Source organism: Branchiostoma belcheri, unplaced genomic scaffold (assembly GCF_001625305.1).
Source record: "Branchiostoma belcheri isolate BF01 breed outbred unplaced genomic scaffold, Haploidv18h27 scaffold139, whole genome shotgun sequence".
NCBI classification, from domain to species: domain Eukaryota; kingdom Metazoa; phylum Chordata; class Leptocardii; order Amphioxiformes; family Branchiostomatidae; genus Branchiostoma; species Branchiostoma belcheri.
This window is the reverse complement of record NW_017802813.1, coordinates 12,050-33,725: the sequence shown is the minus strand read 5'-3', so window position 1 is coordinate 33,725 and position 21,676 is coordinate 12,050. Positions and strand designations below refer to the sequence as shown.

At 42.7% G+C, this 21,676-nt stretch overlaps 1 protein-coding gene across 1 annotated transcript in view; it reads right to left on the bottom strand.

Moving 5' to 3' along the window:
- Nucleotides 1-12,058: 12,058 nt before the first annotated feature.
- The window catches only part of LOC109464484, an 18,222-nt gene continuing 8,604 nt past the window's right edge, over nucleotides 12,059-21,676 (bottom strand). Inside the window, exons 3-5 of the mRNA XM_019761491.1 lie at nucleotides 18,374-18,548; nucleotides 16,563-16,787; nucleotides 12,059-14,788 (exon numbers count right to left, since the gene is read on the bottom strand). Of these exons, the coding sequence (XP_019617050.1) occupies nucleotides 12,126-14,788; nucleotides 16,563-16,787; nucleotides 18,374-18,548 (3,063 nt within the window). The 3' untranslated portion in view covers nucleotides 12,059-12,125. The remainder of the gene's footprint in view (nucleotides 14,789-16,562; nucleotides 16,788-18,373; nucleotides 18,549-21,676) is intronic.

The window sequence follows — 21,676 nt, the reverse complement described above, 5'->3', positions numbered from 1 at the left end:
CTATGTAAATGAAGACCTAATTGACATAATTAATGGCTAATTTTTATAATTTCATAGTTGTAACTACTGGGAATTTCATACTTGCCACATTTGGAAGTTAAGTGAAGGCGAACATCAATAAACATAATTTATTCAAATAATGACCTCATTTGCATAATTTATGAGGAAGTGCTATAATAGCCTTTTTGTTAAGATAAGACTGTCATTGGGTGGAGAATATGATCAACTGATATAACCCATGCAAATGAGGATCTTATTTGCAAAATCAATTATCAAAATTGTATAATATTTCAACCGCAAGGGTTAACATCATTTGGCGAAGGTATGAGATCGTGGAACTCTTGTTATGCATGTGTTAGATCCTGATGTTAATGTGAATAGTGTCGTCGACTCCGATGTTACTGTGAATTTCGCTGTAGCCACAGAGCCCTCTGTTCCCAATTATGATGTTGTTGTAACCGATAGCATTACGGCGCCTCCTACGCCACAGATGGTGTTCAGTGTTGAGCGTGAGAAATGTTGTTCGCTTCCCTCCCCGGGCACTTGGTCAGATGGTAGTCATCAGCGGGATGACAGTTCGTTTGTTTATTCTAATCTCCAAGCAGATTCGGTGGGGCAGGGGGACTTTATATTGGCCAGTCCTGTATCCATTGGCCGCCTGTATCCAACGTTCGTGGGGCGAACGTTGGATACAGGCGGCCAATGGATACAGGACTGGCCAATATAAAGTCCCCCTGCCCCACCGAATCTGCTTGGAGATTAGTTTATTCGACAGTCGCCGACTCGGCGGACCTCCCACGGCCCGCCAGATCCCTGTCTCCAGCCCCCTCCGGGCGGCTTCACACCCGGCTCGCACTCGGCCAGCGGGCGCAACTAGCTGGATCTCAATCTTCAGTCTCCACGGGGGGACTTCGCACTCGGCTCGCACCCGGCCAGCGGGCGCACCTCGCCGGACCTCAATCTTTAGTCCCCACGAGGGGGCTGTCTTATCGTCCAGACCCCGGCCACCGCGCGCCTTTTCCCAGCCTGACAGATTTCCAGCGCTGGCACGTCACGGTTCATCGCTCGGGCCTCCCCAATTATCGGGGTTCCCGCATTCCCGTCCCCAGTAACCTGAACGTAGCCGCCTGGCGTCAATTCAATTCCTTGCCATTTTCTCACTATTAGTACCTCATAATAGTTTTAACTAATGCAAATTTTGTTTCTGCTACACTTTGTAACTTTTCTGATGCGCCATTCACTTACATGAGAGATCATGAGACTGCGTCCTAATAGCTCTCCTCTAATATTGTCGAAAGTTTATAACTCAAGTCACTTTCACAACGTAGTGTTACCTTCTTTTGAAGAGTGTCTAGGACTGTACCAAATCCCGCGTCACTCTGCGCCCTATTCGGGTTAAGATATGGGGGTAAAGATGGGGCTTCACCGGTACCCCTTTTATCCTAGCCTGGCTATAGATGCCAGACCCACAAAATATCTCATAACCTCCTTGATCTCAGTGAGCCAGGATGAGATATACTTTGTGTGCAGTGTGCTATGAGTCTGGCATCCAGGCTACTGTTACCCTATCTTGCGCCCCGAAATGTCCTTCTTTCAACCCTTCCTTCCAATACTCACATTTCCTCTTCCTTTTTCTTCTTTTCTTCTTTTCATCTGTCTTCCTACTTAATTGTTTTCGCCTCTCGCTGATTAACCTTGTAATTATCCACACCCTAACCACAGGCAAACTCAAGTAGAGACGGGTGACGAGCGGAGTGGCCTTGGCTTTTAATCTGCACGATAACAGGCGTCCCACGTGCGGGCGGGTTGGTTTCCAAAATGCTGACCTCACCGCGTGGGCGCTGGAAGGAACTGAGCCTCGGGTCGCGGGAAGTCGCGTGCTCCCGGGCGCGTCTATTTAGCTATTTGGTCTCCGTCAAATGCATCCAAACAATCACATGTACCTGTGCATACACATGAATGCGTTCTTTACAGTTGAGTGTCTCTCGTCCTCTCAGTGCGATAACAACGATCCTTATCGATACAAATATGCAGCGAGCAGCGACTTTCGTAAAGTGTAAGATGACTATCGACTATGCACACAAACGAAAGGCCACGGATGTCGAGTGTAGTTATATAGAATGTGTACTACTAAACCAGGTCTCACCACATGTAATTATCCACAAAAATTTATACCGATTTCCTGGAACACTTGACCCAACATCCGCACCGCAGACTCCCCGCTGTGTGTCGCGACGCACTTGTGGCACCTCCTGAAGGTGCCACAGAAAAAAAAACGACGCAAGGCGCCGCGCGGCGGTGGCGGGCATGTTTACACGCTTGAAAAATGTGTCGTACAGCTCGCGCGCGCCGACACATCAAAACGACGCACGTGTGAACCGGGCCAAACAGTTTGCCGACACCATGTCATGCTGAGGTGCGAAGACAAGAGTTTGTTGATTTCATGCCGTGATTAATGGTCATAACAGTCCTTATAGTATATATATGTGTGCTGATGTGTGTGTGTGTGTGTGTATGTGTGTGTGTTTGGGGGAGGGGTGTCTGCGTGTGTGCGTGCGTGCGTCCGTGCGTGTGTGTGTGTGTGTGTGCGTGTGTGTGTTTGTGTGTATGTGTGTGTGTTTGTGTGTGTGTGTGCGTGTGTGTGCGCGTGCGTGCGTGCGTGCGTGCGCGTGTGTGTGTGTGCAGCTAACAACCGGAGATACCTTTCTGACTACCTTGAGAGTCTGGTTTTGTAACGTGTATGTTGTTGTCCCTGGTAATCCGCTCTCACCCGTCGGATGTTTATTTTGTCACATGCATATGTGCTTTTTAACGTGTATGGTTATGGCGAGGGGACATGGTTGCAGAAGGAAAGCAGCCCGCTAGTACCCGGGCGGTGACAGAGAATAACTCTGGGGCAAAGTTCTCAAGACAGAAGCCAAACCCCCGTGTGCGTGTGAAAGACACGTGGTATTTGAGCCAGACGCATGTTTCCCAGTCTCTTGGCTACTGGCTAGTGTACTACACCTGCAGGACATGTTGTGCACGTGACGTCGGGCCTGTCATCTGGTGACGAGGTTTTCCTGTTCGTCGGTAATGTTACATCGACGAAACAATGTCCCTGGGTGAAGCTGATCACGTCTCACGATCCTTCTCTTGTTTACAAGCCCTCGGGCCGACCAAATTCATGAGCACGTTTACGTGTATCATTTATATGATAGACACGGAGGGCAGACCCTAATATACTCGCCAAAGCGTAATTGGATTTTTGGGAAGAAGTTGCGAAACCTTATTGGCGCGGCTTTTTAAGAGCCAAGTGGTAACTCTGCTATTAGCTATTTAAATGATTGCTGGTACAGTGTACCCGTCTCACACATGCGTAGATATGATAGTGGGGTTACTATATTGGAAGTTAGTCCGACTTTGGAAAACCTAGGTAGTTACACGTATCATTGAAATGATACATAGGGTACTTCGAAGACGACCCGACTTTTGCGTGTATCATTTATATGATAGACACAGAGGGCAGACCATAATCGCCTTTGCGAGAAAGAGTACTCGCCAAAGGTGAAGGGATTTTTTGATCGTCTCACACATGCGTAGATATGATAGTGGGGTTACTATATTGGAAGTCAGTCCGACTTTGGAAAACCTAGGTAGTTACACGTATCATCGAAATGATACATAAGGTACTTCGAAGACGACCCGACGTTTACGTGTATCATTTATATGATAGACACGGAGGGCAGACACTAATATACTCGCCAAAGCGTAATTGGATTTTTGGGAAGAAGTTGCGAAACCTTATAGGCGCGGCTTTTTAAGAGCTTTTTTTCATGAAATTTCACTCCGCAACGTTTCCTTAGCTCTTCGGCGTGTAATATACTAGTAACCGAACCTCGTAAGCCGTGACCCGGAAGTAGATGGGATTAGCGGTATCACGGAAACCCCCATACAGTTCGAAAACCTACGCCAAAATGAGTTCTTAGCTATCGAATAAAGGTCAACTTTGACGCTACAAAGCTCGTTTTGTGTACAAGTGTGATCTTCAAGTGAACTTCCCGAGGTTCCCTGACTTGTAAGGATTACAACGACATATATTTTTAGCCTGGCTTTCCCAATTCTGACTGCGCTATGATAAATTCTGTGAACCATGCTAAGGACTCATTGCGGTTAACACTGGAAGGTGGATGGCAGATAACTAGGAAGAGAGGAGACAAGAAAAGGCTCTGATTTATTGTTTGTTTCTTACTTTGATGCAGTGATATGTGATGCTGACTGTGTATATGTGATGTTCCTACTGAATCAAAACCATTTGTACAATGATTGAGTCAAAATTTTACATTGTATATAGGAACCTTGTTTTTTTCGGCCGGCCTTGTTTTTTTTTCGCCCGCTCGCATTAGATTTGGAGTCTGCGGAGGATGTCATCTATAAAATTTACTTGCTGTGGCCTAAATTATATGTGTACGTATATGAAAAGAACAATTGTATCAAGAACGGAACAGATTAAACACAAAATCGTCGCCTGTGTTTTTTTAAAAACATCATACTTGTTACACATGTGCATACATGTCAGTGGCTCGTTCAGTTGAAGCAAAAGAGCCATATATATATATAATTCTTGAGCATTCTTTCCCGAAAGGGTGAGTATTGCGCAGTACACTGCCCTTGGCTTGGCAGCGGCCCTTCGCCGGGTAATGACGTCGCTGGACGTGACCCGGAAACAGATGCAACCAGATACCGCGAAACCCCCATAGGGTGCGTATTTTGACGGAAATCCAATGGCGGAAACCTCGCTGAAAAATGGAAATGAGTCAACTTTGACGCTACAAAGCTCGTTTTTGTGTACAAGTGTGATCTTCAAGTGAACTTCCCGAGGTTCCCTGACTTGTACGGATTACAACGACATATATTTTAGCCTGGCTTTCCCGATTCTGACTGCGCTATGATAAATTCTGTGAACCATGCTAAGGACTCATTTCGGCGGTTAACAGTTGTTGTTCCTCTAGCAATCTCTTTGCTTCTTTAAAGCCTTCTTCGGGGTCCATCAGGACGCAACTCGTTACCAACTCCCTGGCTTCTCCCTTGGTATACTGCCCCAGATAATGAAGCCTGTCTTCTGGGTCCTGTGTTTTATCCTCTATGGCATGCTTAAATGCCTTTATAAACTGGGTATAGCTCAGGGGGTCGCCTTCAAATGAAATAATCGCCCTTGTTGGCAAGCTGCTTTTCTTGTTATGTTCCATCATTAACTTGGTAACCTCTGCTTGTTGGTTTACTAGACCTTGAAGGAATTCTTCCGGAGTCGGACCCTCCTCTTCATTCTTGTCGTGATTTAACTTATGCGTACCCCGGCCCTGCAGTGTTGGTCCCTGTGCTGGAGCCTTGGTGCTGTGGGGAGCTTCTTGCTTTACCCTTCGGCTGGGCATAAAGCTCGGAACAGTGGGATCTAGAGTAGGTAGACGCCACTCTTGTCGCTCTTGTTCTTCCATCTCTTGAAAGTACTTGATCTTGGCGTCTTCTACTGAGATTTCAGTTGTAAGCTCCAACATCCTCTTCTCTTGTTCAATCTCTAATGACTTTCTTTCCAGAGCTAGCCTTTCTTTCAAGGCTGCGGCCTTGACCATTAATTCTATTCTCTTGACTTCTGAGTCTACTCGAGAAGTCGTGCTTGTAAGACTCAAGTCGGACCGCCGTCCGGTCGAGCCTGCCTGTGATACACTGTCAGAGGGCTTGACAACTGGTCCTTCTTTCTCTAAAGCCAGACTAATCCACTCCTGGACCTGATCCCTGTATCGGTCCAACTCTTCAAAATGTGGTCTGACCCACTTTGCCATGTCTTCCTTGTGTTGTTCAGTATTAAGAGTTGCATGGTAATCGCCTTGTGCCTCTTCCAGTTCACAGTAGATCTGTTGCCATTCTTCAAACAAGGCCTGCACACCCTGCAGGTCATTCTGGTTCTTCAATGCGTTTACTGACTTCGCTTTGGTTGTCAGCTTTCCCAGAATTGATGACCGGTAACCTTTCTTTCTCCTGCTTTCTTCATCTTTGAGCCATTCTGCCTTGATAGGGACACGTTTTTGTAAACCTTCTGTTTCCTCCTCTACATGTCTGTCTTCTCTGACTGCAGAGCGGTCCTCGTCTGACTTCTTATCAGCCATTTCCAAATGGCTCCAATTTTCCTCTGCAAGAGGCCTAACTTACAACTGTTTAATTTGTACTCCTTTATTTGAGTCCTTACGGTATTACACAGTTCTCCTGTCTGATTCAGCACAGGCCTCTAGAATTTCCTCTAGCCTAACAGGCACCACCTGCCATGTCAATCATGTAGCTTCCAGTAAGTGTACTCGTAAACTACAAATCTTTTCCAACAGTTCCGATAAGTTTGCTGTTGAACCTGTGTGTTCAAGTGTGTTGCACAATACAATGATACTCAATGGTCTTGCACTTGACAGTTCCTCATTTTACCGTTTTTAGGCGGAATAGTCCTTCTTTTCGACTATTAGCTGATTTACGGTAAGTCTTTCCTGCTGAAGGTTTCCTTGTTCCCATTTCCTTGTGGGCGGACCATTAATCACAAGCACATACCAAGATGTCAACTTCGCAGCTCCCAAAGTCACTCAACACCACACATGTACTTCACCATATAGAAACCCTTTGTTCTATGGAGCCTTGATATTACAAACATTCCTTTTCTACAAGTTCCAGCACAACGAACACAGTACTTTTCCAGTTTCTTGGAGTTCTCTCCCATACACTCTTGTATAGGTCATGCAACAATAAACATTCCAAGCCTGGCCGATTGGTCCTTTGCTGACCAACAGTTTTTACTGTAAGCGCAGCGCCACGAATCTCCCTGTTTTACTCAACTCCGTGGCCCGCTCCAGACAATGTTAGGAATAGCAAAGAATTTACAGGCCTACCTTGGATATCCGGTCAGATGCACAATTGACACGAAGCAGAGTTGAATTTTTGATGGTTTAATCTAGTAATGTTAGTAGCAGATACAAGTACCGCCTGTTGTTTACTGCAAGTCCCGGAATGCTCTTGATGTGGGTGTCCGATAACAATAGTCCGATGTACAGCCAAGTAAATCCAATAAGTAGTGCCGTAAAAACTGGTTGATCCTCCTAACCTCTTCTGGCCTAAAACTTCTTCAACTTCTCCTCTTGAGAATCCTGATTTCTTCCGCCTTGGAAGCCTGGTTTCTTCCACTTTGGAAGCCTGTTCTTCCACTCTGGAAACCTGTTCTTCTCTTCTAGCTAGAGAAGCCTATTTGACTTACAGTCCTTCTGTATAGTCCTGCATTTCTCCATCTGGAGCCTATTTCTGGACGGGTTTTCCTCTCTGGATCAGTCTGAGTGATTCTTCTTACTTCTTTAGCAAGAAGCCTTAGTTTTCACTGAGAGCCGGGTGAGTTGGGTCCCTTAAGTACTACCAATCACATGACCCAGTTTTGGCGGGAACTTGCACCAATCACATGACCCAGTTTTGGCGGGAACTTGCACGTACCTTCTTAACTTGCTAAACTAAGGGCGGCAAATACGAAATTGGAAGTTGGCATTTACAGTGGGTTTATTTTAAACATCACACAGAGAGAAGAAATTATCTGTATTTTGGGAACCCAGGATAGGTCAAAGAATCAAAAGTTAAGTCCAGTTTCTGATAGAGTGAAGTGGAAAGTGTTCAAGCGGGAACTTCACCATATATTATAGTAAAGTAAGTAAGTACATGTATGTCATTATATCGCCGGGGAAGAACGGCTGATTTCTCCTATACGTGTCTTCGGTATGTAAGGGTGCGGTCAAGGTCAACGCCAAATACCTGGTAGCTTGAGTGACCTCGGTTCCGATGGGTGACCCTTACAAGTTTGTAAGATAGCTGCCGATGTTGTAGATGTACGTACCCGGAACAATGACACAGGAGCCAGAGCTACATAGTGACGTGACTGTATTCTCTCCTCTCCGATTCTAACTCTCTCTTTTGACTACTCGAGTACATGGGTTTTATATCCTCTATCCACCTACACACATATTTCTTGGAACAAGGGCATCATACTTCCTGTATCAGCCATTCTAAATCACTTCATTAGGCATTAGTGGAAAAGCCCTGACCATTACCAAATAAGGCAATGTCCAGCCCCTGAGACCCTGGTCCCCTACCGTCAGGAGGTCCCTCAAAGATCTCTTACATTTCTCAGAACAGGGGAAAGTGATTCAGTACAAGAACAAGAAAGTGTTTTTCCAGCCTACGGTACAAGAAACGTATATAACCTAAGATACTTATTCTTATCAATATACTACAGGCTAGAGCACCCTATTACAGGTACATGCATATACATGTAGCCCCAAGACAAATAAAAAAGGAGTGAATCCTATCTAGCGATTCTAATCTTTTAAGCGCTTAAGAAACACAACATAAATTTGCCTGGGCCTACAAAAATGTAACTGATTTTGGACCCCTGGTGGCTTTCCTCGTACTGTAGCAGAAATTCTGGATTCTTTCTAAGGCCACAGCAAGTAAATTTTATGGATGACATCCGCGCGCGCATTAATTTTCGTCTGATTTTGGAAAAAAAACCAAGAAATTTTGTTGCCTTCTGACAGTGGTCAACATGCCGAAAATGGGCAAAGATGTCTGTTGCCATGCTGGTGTTATGTGTTTTACATGGGGAGCGATCGCAAATAGTGGCGGTACGAGTCGCGCAGGGGCCGGTTGGCGCGCAAAACACCCAGGCACGTTGGGTAAGGCTGTTAGGAATCCAGGGACGTGCAAACTTCGGTCTCAAAGTGTTGCCCGGCACGGTAAAAGCATGTTTGTTCATTTAGCCCAATGCACCGTTCCGCGAATGTTATAGGGCTAATGTAAAAGACTGCAAGCAAGAGAGATTAGCCCTGCAACAGTCGCTTCGGCCGTGCAGTGGCGGTCCTGTGTGCGGGTGTTCAAGTTTAATCGGCTAACACTGAGGAGGTTTAGAAGGTCAAAATATACAGAGGCAGACAGCATGGGCAATGCTACTTATATCCAAAAGCTGTTACTTTGAAACAGGGAAATATTTGTTAATATTTCGATAAGTACCAGTACCACAGGTACTCTAAAAACTCTCTAGGGAGGATGTAGGACTCGGGAGCTGTAATAATTTGGTAACCAGGCTATTTGGAAAGTCCCTCACCCTTTTTACAACTTAAGTGGGAGCTAGTGTGTGTGCACAGACTGACACATGAAGAATGAGAAAAAACATTGGATTTTACCATATTTTATTAGCCACAAGCAGCCACCAAGCAGATACAAAGTATTGGTATTAATGATTTTGTTTTCAAATTCTACAAAAATCCAAAGTTGTCTCCTTTCTACACACTCAGTCAAATAGTATCCATTATTTTCTTATGCTAAGGCCACACCAAAAATGGTAGAATGTAAGAATTCCAATTTCGGTTTAGAAAAGGAAGTTGCTGTTGTTTTTATTGTTTACAATTTCATTTAAAATTGAAAAAAAAAGTGAAAAACATGATTGTAAAACAGTAGTGATGTTATTCCTTTTTTCAGTCCATGTTTTATATCTGTCCGTGTTTGTGCTTTTCCATGAATGAATCAGTTTAATCATTCAGAAGATTCATACAATGCGATGAGGTTGATTTTCTGCCATTTGTTTCTTGCTCCATACTTTCTTCTGATGTGTTCAATTTGGTGTGGCCTAACAAGAATATACTAGGTTACAGCATTAACCAAAAAAAAAAAACTCACTGCAAATTCTCTAGTATAAGAGTACAGAATAGTTCTAAGTTGCTAATTTTCTGTCAGGCTTTTTTTCCAGAAAAAAAATGTTGTTCCCGGTTAGAACCTCGGTCTTAGCAAAAATTGAATCAATTCCCAGCATGTTCTCATTTCTGCTGCAATTGAAATTAGGTCATGATCATATGAACTCTTAGTATTTTAAAAACACTACTTTTTTTTACTTTCTTATTCAACGCATTAGAATACTTGTACATTTGTACAATGTATGTCCGAATTTGATTGAAATGTGATGTTGACACTACCAGACTGATACTGTTCTGATACATTTCAGTCTTCAAATATCGTTTAAATGAATTTGTTGGATCACTTTGTTGGAAATCTTTAAGAAAAAAAATGTTTTTCAGGACTGTACTCGGAAACACAACATTAATTTTCCTTGGTCTTAGACCTTAAATCAGTCATTCAAACTAGTATCCACCAACAGATAATTGATAATTATATATACCTTATCATGTTCTGGATTAAGATCAGTATAATGAGACATTGGTACATGTACCTATGTTCTGGATTAAAGGGGCATTATCATGTAACATTTTTGCTCCAAAAATTGAAACATTTTCATTGAAAAAATCTTTCATGTGACTATATAATTTGCCTCCACTTTAAATTTTTTTTCAGATCTACTATTACTTTTTCAGACAATTATGGTTGACAGCTTTGTCTCCAGCTTTTAAACACACTCATAAGGTGTCATATTTTGGCACCTCCACTTCCTGAATGGCACTTAATGTAGTACGGTTACTTCAACTTACCTTGTCAAGAAATGACCAGAAGATTTACCTTTTTTTACAGTCTCCTAATGTTACATGATGCAGCTTTATGATAAAGCTATCATAATGACACATCGATACATGTACCTATGATCTGGATTAAGATAAAGCTGATGATACACTTGTATATAACGTTACATTCAGGAATGCCGAGTAAGATGCAGTTACATGACTTGAAACTTTTAAAGGCATCCAGTGCAGTTTTTAGGGTTGGAAACCAAACTTTTCAAAGTCAATGTTCTAATCACTTATCCACATACTAAGTTGAAACAACTCTATCCCAGTGAATATCGACATTCAATGTGCTAACTTGTGGCAGTATGTGTCAATATCATACAAATTGCCTTATTCAATTGCATTGGATGCCTTTAAGACTACAAAATTTCTTCTAAATTACAAAAATTGTATTGATTTTGTAGGAGCTTTTTTAAAGCTGGGTCCACAAAATGTCTAGCTTTGTATCAACTTGCTCCAAAGATTAACTCGTTTTCATTACCGAAGCTGGAAACTGAAGTTTAGATGACCAATTTTCACCGATAAGTGGTTAAACAGTATCTGTAGTCCCCTGTTCGATTTTTGCCACTGATACTGTCCACAAAGAAAATGTCAGATTTGCTTTGAAAAAAAATTGCTTGTAGCCTTCAGTTTGATTTGCTCCTAATACCAAAAGGGGGGGCAAAAAACGGGACTATCTTTTAGTCTCAACAATGTAACCGCTTAGTAATCTGATATTCCTTGTTTGGGTTACAATCATTATGTGATATTTCAAAAGGCTTATAATGTTTCCCTACCCTGCCATTTATTCTACCTTATTCAAATCACAACTGACGTATTAATAGCACACCACAATCCTATGCTTTCCTCACATTTTAGTAAAACTACTTCTACCACATGCAGATCTTATAATGTTTTTAAACCCATATGTAAAATCATTGCTTGCGTAACACCAACTGATATGCAAAGCCTTACATATAACGTATGCTATATTACGTATTGAAATTGTTGGTTTCATGGTGCTGATGGGCCGGTGGTGGTTTCATGGTGCTGATGGGACGGTGATGGTTTCATGGTGCTGATGGGACGGTGATGGTTTCATGGTGCTGATGGGTGATGGTTTCATGGTGCTGATGGGACGGTGATGGTTTCATGGTGCTGATGGGATGGTGATGGTTTCATGGTACTGTTGGGACGGTGATGGTTTCATGGTGCTGATGGGACGGTGATGGTTTCATGGTGCTGATGGGACGGTGATGGTTTCAGGGTGCTGATGGGAGGGTGATGGTTTCATGCATGGTGCTGATGGGACGGTGATGGTTTCATGGTGCTGATGGGACGGTGATGGTTTCATGGTGCTGATGGGAGGGTGATGGTTTCATGGTGCTGATGAGACGGTGATGATTTCATGGTGCTGATGGGACGGTGATGGTTTCATGGTGCTGATGGGACGGTGTTGGTTTCATGGTGCTGATGGGATGGTGATGGTTTCATGGTGCTGATGGGACGGTGATGGTTTCATGGTGCTGATGGGACGGTGATGGTTTCATGGTGCTGTTTAAAGGAACGTATTATCATGGAGTTCTAAGTAAAGTGAAACTCGAAGGTTGGTGCTGCGTTTGGCCCAATCTCGGGATCTCCATTCGGGTCCATGGGTGTCTGCACCAGCTTGTTAGCCCAGGCAGTAAGTGAATGCATCATGCCCATGCAGTCGTTCTTCAGCTTGTCCGGGTTTCCGTTAAAAGCTTCGTGAAGACACTTCAGCAGGCCTGTGTACACCATGTTGAAGTTGTCAGAATATTTGCGAGCCTGCGAGCCTTGAGGGTAGCTGTCGGTGCGCGGGTTAGAAATGGTCGGCCAGACACCGTCTTCGAAGAAAGGCACCATTTGGCCAACGAAGCCGAATGTCTTCTCACATTTTACCTTGTCATCACATGGGGAAAATTCCGGAAAGCATTGGTGGACAGATGATGTGTCATTTAGGCCTATTTCTCCCAGCCTCCACCCGTGCACCATCTCAGCAAACTTGAAGTAGTGTGAAAGCTCGTAGTTCTCATCAAACGGGTCGCAAGGATCACTCCCTTCGCCCTCAGAGACGATGTCCACTATGGCAGATACTGCACTGTCAAGATCCTTCACTGCAAATGGGGAACTGTCATCGGTCCCAAGCCATTGGTCACTCGTTATTTGCCTGTTTATGATTCCTGTAAACAGAGTTTGCCTTTTTTTGAGTGCCTGTTTCTGCAGTTCGACCATAGGGCAGAGGATCTGATGGATGTAGATGCCACCGATGGTCTGAGGCCTTGTCGTTATCTCATGACAGTGTTTTAAAATTTCGTCCGTGTCCACATGGTGCGATCCGACTAGCCACCTGGCTCCGTCTGGACCGACATTCCTGTACGCGCCGAGAACGCTTTTATGACTGCGAAGATATTTAACTAAATCAGAATCCTCCATTTCACAGTTCGGCCTCTCTATCCCCTGAAAGACGGTTCGAATCTGGTTTAATGAGCATCTCGCAAGCTTCACTACAAGACCAGGGTTGGCGCCCCCCGGAAGTGGTGCTGGATAGGACGGTACTATAGATGGGGTGTTCAAATTTGGTGAACCGCCAATCGCGTTCAGAAGGTTGGCAACTAGAGTCATGTGTTTCATCTCATCGACAACGACACTTTTGATCAGGGCCGCCACCTCTTTGTTTTCGCCATCTTTTATCGAGAACAGCGCACTCAGATATGGGGGAATGGTAGACAGTTCCAGCTGTAGAGCTATCTGCAGGGTCTTTTTTAGTTCATCTAAGGAGGTGGTAGTGGTACCCACTCGTGGGAGATCTGAGGATGGGTGTAGATCATTTAACCATTGTAAAATCATTTGTCGTTTTTTTGGAGATAAGTCCCTGGTCACTGGCATGTGATTTGGGTCCGTTTCAGGAAGTGTTAGGGCGTGTTTGAGTAATTTCTTTTTTCTAGCAACATCCTCGTAGCTCCCAAGGTTAATTATTGGCTTCATGGCGGGATAGAGATTGGCATACTGCTGGAATATCGGGTAGACATATTCGTACCAGGTCACGTTCTTGGGGATGGTGTACCCTGAATAAAGGTGGACTGAGACCATTAAGTCATCAACCGTGAATTCTGTTCCGTCGTCTCCCTTCTTGGCCCTTATAAGGTACATGTACACCTGGCCATCTAGTTGCTGTTCCTTTCTAGGCTCCCCCGGATCCGTGGACTGGAACGTTATCGACGAAATGCCGTTGTCGCCGGATGGTTTAGAGCTGACAATAGTTATTGCTCGTTGGAAGAAAGGGTCTGGACTGATTTGAATGGGGTTGATGGAAACCTCTTTAGCAGACTTGCCAAACTGGAAAGCACGAAACTTCATCTGCCATTCCTGGTCGGGTTCTTTTCGCGCAACACGATTGTCAATGGCCTGGACAAACAAGCCGTCTTGTCTTTCCTCCACCAGTAGCTCGCAATTCGTTTGGGTTTTTTGTTGAATAACCGCCAAGTGGTTGTTCTCAATTGTTTCAATTGCCTCGTGATTTACTGAAACTTCAACTATGCCTGCAGTCCTCTGAAACCAGTCGTTGCCACCCAGTCTGATTTCTCCCAGGTTGTATGTATCCTCCAGAAGTTCGCATAGTCGTGATGTTGGTCCGCTGTATTGAGTTAGATACAGGGCTTCATCTGATTGTCCGACCACGTTACCTTTGAAGTCGAACTTCAGGAAGTTGGCAAAGTCCAACACTACTTTATTCCTTTCTTTGATTTCAACATAGAACGGTACGTGCCCGCTGCCCTTGTTCGGAGGGCCCCACAGCATTCTGTTGTACGGACCGTAAGGACGAGGATTCTCCGACACTTTGGCATATATGGTTCCAGTTACACGACCATACGGAAAGTCTGGAGACTCTGACTCCACTACCATGTTATAGACGTTGAGTTTGATGTGCAACTGAAATCCGGGCATACGACTGAGAGACATGACCTGTTTTAAGAACTCGGAATTATATGAAAGCGGCCCGTTGATCCACTCCACGTTCTGTAAAGTCGAAAAGAAAACTGCAGAAAACTGAGTCATTTTAGACACTGTAGAGCATTCCCGTCCTTCACAGGCCTCGTGCATGTGGTTGAATGACCGTGGTGTGAAATCCCCTTTGAAGAACCCATCCACGCCGACCTGGAGGCCCCAAATCTGAGATTGTGCTTGGTCGTCTGGATCCAGATCCACCAGCTTGCCTGCCGAGCCTAGATAATCAAAATAGCCATATAGCTAATATCAGGGCTAATATATACATGTTGAGGGGAAAGAGGCAACCCACAGCTGTACAGCCGTACCAATATCAATGTACAGTCACCACCTTGTACAAGCTTCTCAACGGCCACTGTCCGCCACACCTCCAAACCCTGATACCCAGAACCCGTGCATCTGCTACTGAGTCTCGCTATCCCCTCAGGAAGAGTAACCATATGACTGTTGAACTGGTAAACGGGGCGAAATCTTCAAGAGCAATCACACTGCCATGATTTTATCTTGCAAACAGAAATAGAAACTTCCAAGATAAATATCTATGATGTAACAGTAAAAAAGAAGGCCGAATCAAATTTTCAGTCCAAAAGCAAGACAATAGAGATCCCCCTCGGAAACTGCATGAGACTTCTTTCAAATACGTCTAGTCTGTAGTTATTCTTTGACAAAATAGCGTGTACTTTTATGACAAGCCGGCACATGCTGGCTGCATTTATGAGTTGGCACTGTACTGAGATCTGGATTTCCATGGAGCTTCGGCAGCCTGGGTGCTGTCCTCTGTAGTTGCCGCCTGCTCCCTACTGTTGCTAGCTTATTTATTTATTTCATATTATAAACACCTGGGTGGCCTCTTCAACAGTAAATTGTTGATTTCCAGGAGGGCCCAGGGACACATAAACATAAAGCAATTTGCCAAAAAGTAGTTACTCAAGCAACTGGATATGATTTTGAAAACGTCAGACGTTTCAGCTAGTATCCACTAGCTTTCGTCAGTGACTGAGAGACCAGAGGGGAAAGCAGGTTTATAAGCACAACCTATTGATTGATATGCAAATAAGGCGAAGACAAATTTTTGGACGTCGAAAATGGAACAAAAGTCAGACAAGTCAAGACAAGATGATGCAAATTAGTCTGAAAGCTCCTGTTATACAGAACAGGAGCTTAAATGTTGTCTGTCCTCGGGGCTGGGAGTGCCAAATCCCAAGTGTCGGAAAGATCGACCCGTAGCCCCCCTTCCCTGTTGAGGGTGGGGTTGTACATTCTTTCATATATTGCCTCTTAACTTGCCACTTAACACTTAAGCTCCTGTTCTGTATAACAGGAGCTTTCTGACTAATTTGCATTACCTTGTCTTGACTTGTCTGACTTTTGTTCCATTTTCGACTTCCAAAAATTTGTCTTCACTTATTTGTACATCAATCAATAGTTTGTGCTTATAAACCTGCCTTTCCCCTCTGGTCTCTCAGTCACTGACGAAAGCTAGTGGATACTAGCTGAAACGTCTGACGTTTTCAAAATCATATCCAGTTGCTTGAGTAACTACTTTTTGCGGTATCGTATTACCTGGATGTCTAACTGTCATCGACGTATAAAGCAATTTGTATAAAAGTAAATTATACAATGATATTATCCAGTAACATATACATAACTGAGAAAAGGTAACTGAGATCAGTATAACTGAGTATCAGTATAACTGAAAAGTTCAAATGATACAACATATATAAATGGCTGAACAGAAATATAAAAATCAAAATGTCAAAATCATAATCGTGATCCATAATCGTGTCCAGATTACCGTTCCGAGGTCAAAATCACTATAATCAAAATAGAGCTACCATAAACTATGGAGGATGGCACCCAGGCTTGAGTCTACATTTTGAGAATAGGTAAAAACAGATGCGAGCGTGGATGTCATCCATAAATAAAGTAAATCAGCGTGACCTTAGATTATAGGAAGTAGCGCTAAGCCTATGAAGAGAGTAGAAATAGTACCTATGATAGGTTTGCCAACAGTTGTGTCCCAAGTGCTGCGCGTTCCATCCGCGAAGCAGACTTGCGTCACCGTACAGTTGACCAACCGGAAATCATGGGTTCCTGTTGGGTTCCAGCCAGGATATTTCAGAGGATCGAACGTGCTGATGTTAAAGCTTGTGTTGTAGTTGTTGTAAGTTGAGGGGTCAGCAAGAAACTTCCCAGCGAAGTTCAAGCGAAGTACAGCTGTAGGAATGACATCACACTTATGGGTAAGGTCATGAATGGTGTGCGTATACTATTACATTACTAACATTAAAATTACTAACAATAAAGTGTTAGTTTCTCTTGTGTTTGTTAGATCGATCTCAGATTTATCCAACTAACACAGTATGAAAGTCGTATCTTAACAAAGAAGGCTGATCTAGCATTTTCACATTAATCGTGCAAATGGGCCTTGATTCGCTTCATTTATGTTTATTATGATTTTTCACAAAGTGAAAGGGAGGGCAAAACAGGTGCATACGCAAAATAAAATCGGTCCCTGCAGTTACAGAAAAGCTGACAGGGGGCCAAACCTACACCACCTCTTCACGAGCCCAAGAGCTTCAGAAACAGACACAATTGCAGGCTACCTTTTTTTGTTTATTTGTATTTGCACATAACGTTACATATAAAACAAAAACACTACAGAAAGTAAATATAATAGTCGAACGAAACAGAATATAAAATAATTAACCTAAACAGAATGGATGTGCTGGAGGCGGAAAAAAAGCCTTTGGTCTTATTCTTGCCCTCCTCCATTACAATTAAAAGCATAATAATAATAACAACAACAATAAGGGTAAATAAACAGCATATGAAAAATAACAGTAAGTAAACTCATTTCCTACAACAAAATTAAATGATATTATAAACTTAACGAAGGAAATATTGAACAATCGGATTTGGTGAAATAGGTAATTCAGGTAGAGAATGAGAGTAGGTGGTCTGCATACTAGGATGATTGATGAGATATGTTTTCAGCGTACTCTTAAACAACAGTAGTGAAGGTATTGATTGAATACTTGCATGAAGACTTTCATATTGTGACACATTGTATTTTACTAAGGACTATGCTAATGAAGTGCGAAAAGGTGGAATATGGAGTTGATTTCTTTGCCTGGTGTTATAGCTATGTACGAGTGAATTGGGCCACATACAGACAGATCCTTTGTCTCTGGTGATGTAAAACCGGTTTTAACTAACCAGGTGTACGCTGCCCCCTGTCGCCATCTCAATTATAGAGCCACATTGATCTACTAGCGTTACATACGTTTCTTTTTTCCATAATCTCCCTCTTACTGTCATCTTTTTAGTGAAGAGACAGACTGCAAGAACTCACCACAAATTTGAACTTTCCTAGGACTATGACATGAAAATCAGCATTAACAAAACATAAAGTCTGAAAATCAGCAGAAAACCTGGAAACCTTGACATAAAGATTAACAACAGGAGACTATTTAGGGTGAAAGAATTCAACTATCTTTGCAGTATTTTTACAAAAGATGGCAAGCTGGACAGAGAAATAGAGACCAGAGTTCAACAAGCAAGTGTCAGCTACCAACTTGCGCCGCTCCTGAAGCACTCCAGCTTTTTATTTGCTAACACCTACTACGTAACACCTACTAACACCTAATATAAAAAAAAAAACAACTTAAAACTGTAAAGGTCCGTTCACAACTTCTCGACTTATACACAACAAAGGTAAAAAAAGGTCTTATCTAAATCTACATGCATGTCTGGCCCCAAACGTTGATGGAGTAAACTTAGATCTACTGATAAAAGCTTACCAGAGGGACTGATGCCATTAGAGTCGTCATCGTTAACGCTGCAGCCTAGAACCTCCACCCTCATACTCATATGGCCATGCCAGGATTGAGGCAGGAAACGCACATACTGGGCATCAATGGGACTGTCCAGCAAGTTGATTACAACGGTGTCCTGCACGGTGTTGCCTGGAAACACCTAGACATCACAACCACGATAAATAACTAATTAATAATTATAATTATATAATGACGACCTTTATGCACATTTTTGCCACACTGGGCTAAGTACAGGTCAAAACAAGACATGATGAAAAGATATACATGATGAAAAGATATACAAAATAAAACCAGCTATCATTACATAAATTCAACTTCTCGCTTTTCAGTTAAAGTGGAGATAAAGGAACAGATATGTTTTTCGATGGAAGGTTTGTCAAGTCGCATTAGGAATGAAGTGTATGTAGTAAGGAAATAGGTTTTGTACAAGCCCATACAGATAATTTCTCTCTTTACTATATAATTTACATTCTATAACAAAGTGACATTCGTCTTCTATTCTATTCAATTTCAAACAAGAATTGCAATTGAATAGAATAGAAGACGAATGTCACTTTGTACCATTTGTAAAGGCGTTCTGAAGTTATGCTGACCACAAAGTTACGGAAACACAGACAGACAGACAGACACACAGACAGACACACAGACAGACACGCCAAAAACAATACCTCCATTTTTCATGGAGGTAATTACAACATGTACATAACATTTGTTCCAGGGGGTGCGGGTATGTCTTCCAGTTTCAATTTGTAGTTTGTGGCAGCTTATCCTTAGTCTTGTGACTGCATTTCTGATCTTCACATTTTCATCACTTAGGTATTTCTCTTCATTGTCTTCGTCAGAAGGACTATGAAATTGTCTCGCCGGAGTGTGGGGAACTGCGGATTTTGCGATATAACTCTAGAAGGCATGATTCGACGTCCATGATTTTTGGCAGGCAGATTACCGCTGTTGAGGCCGAAGTCAAGTACAAGTTTCGGCTTCGTGGGGGGTCTGTGCGTCACGTAGGTGCACCTTTTGTGTTTGTGGCTTGTTAGCAAGATAACTCAAGTATTTGTAAAATGTTGACTATAATTCTTGGCGTGGTGCTTACTATTGTCGGGACCAAGGTTAAGTTCGTTACTGAGCTTCGTGTGGGGTTTCGTTGTGACTACAGGGGGCATTTTGTTAATTTTTCTTGTGAGCAGGATAACTTTTGTATGTGTGGATGGAAGTTAATGAAATTTGATAGGCATGTTACTGTGGTAGTCTCTAAGATTGAGTTCAAAGATGAGAGTCGTGGAGGTCGTTATGTCCCCGTAATAGGACCTTTTGTGTTTAGAAATCCCCCACCTACATCTGCTTGGAGACAGCCGACAGCTGGATATAGCCGGGGAACCCCATAATGGGATGGGATAAAATGACGTTACATTGAGGGATTGTACTATAACTTCAGCAGGGGAGGATAGGTTGGACATATGTCAGGGTATTTTCTACGGCCACACCAAGTAATTGCTATGGATGACGTCCACTGGAGACCTTAAATCTAATTACCTTAAATTTAAGGCAAGCGCGCAATAAAAACACGAAGGGCCGAAAAACGAGATGCCTAGATTTGGAATATACTAACTGTAGAAGTACAAATGTTAGGACACGAAGAACACAAGAAACAAGTCTTCTATTTGTCATAAAGACAAATTAACAAAACAGCAGTAGTCACCCTGTTCTGATTCTTTCCTTTATAACATCTTCTCTTATTATATTTTGCGGCGCTGTCGTGACACTTTCAACACAGTAAGAATTTCTTGAACGTTTTTTTCCAGTAACAGTCCAAACTCAAATAACGGTAGGGGGGGGGGCGTAACACGGGTGACGACGCATCTGTATAATCTGCGGCAAACCGTTTCAGGGTGTTCTGTACCATAAAAATAATAGAGATTCTTTTGTTCTTTAGACCAAATTGATTATTAAAAAGAGCAAAGAATATGCATGTTAATTTCTCTAGAACGATGTACCTCCGACGAAGACATGAGATCTCCGACCTCTAGTTATATGTAGTTTTAAATAATCTATACGATCTTAACTTTATTTTTGGCAGCTCCTACCTTTGTTGTCATTGTGCATTTCTTTTAGGAACGTTTGAAAATATATGTCTTTTAACCGTTGGCCAATAGAACTGACAATTTGAAACGTATTTGTAGTATGTGAAGATTGAAAATGCCATACGGAAGCAAACCCGCACTCTTCTAAGGAGTTTTTACCTCCATGAACAAGAATTCGGAGATCTCATACCTCCATGAAATATGTAGAGTTTATGTATTGGGGGGAGTTGTCTCATTACCTCCATAGAAAATAGGAGGTAGTTGTTTTGGTCGTGTCTGTCTGTGTGTGTGTGTCTGTCTGTGTGTGTGTGTGTTTGTGCTTCCGCACATTTGTAGTCAGCATAACATCATAACGCCTTTATAGATTATGATAATAATTGGTATGTTGGTAAATCTTATGAAGACAAAGGTCAAGGGCAATTAATTCCTTTCCCTGTGGTAAAGCCCCCGGTCTAGACGGCCTTCCGATAGAATTTTACAAGACTTTCTTTAGCAGCATATGCTTGACTGTTTAACTTTTCGTTTGATGTACACCAGCTATCTGGTACACAAAAAGTAGGTCTTATTACATTAATACTTAAGCAAGACCCCACGGGACAGGAAAAAGACCCTTCGTATCTCCAAAATTGGCGTCCCATTACTTTACTTAACTGTGATACGCGTGTTTTGTCCAAATGTCTCGCTCTTCGCATGAAAAATATTATTTCAAAGTTAATATCATATATATGATCAAACAGGTTTCCTGCAGGGGCGTAGTATTTGTGACAACATACGCAGATTATTAGAGATAATAGAATATTATGACAAAAATGATTTGCCCGGTTTAATTTCATTGCTGACTTTGAGAAGGCCTTTGACACCGCTAAACTGGACTTTATCTTTAAAACACTGAGGTATTTCGGCTTTGGGGATTCATTTATTAGCTGGGTACAAATTCTTTACAAAGATCTCTCTAGTAAAATTATTAACTGTGGTTATATTTCTAAGTCCTTTTCCCTGTCCCGTGGGGTCCGACAAGGATGTCCCCTTTCTCCATATCTTTTTATTTTAGGGGTAGAAATACTCACTGTTAAAATTCGTATCAATATGGAAATAAAAGGTTTAGATACTTTTGGAATTGAATCTAAAATTTCGCAATATGCCGACGACTCGAATTTTCCACTTGCTCCCGAACTCGGCTCTTTAT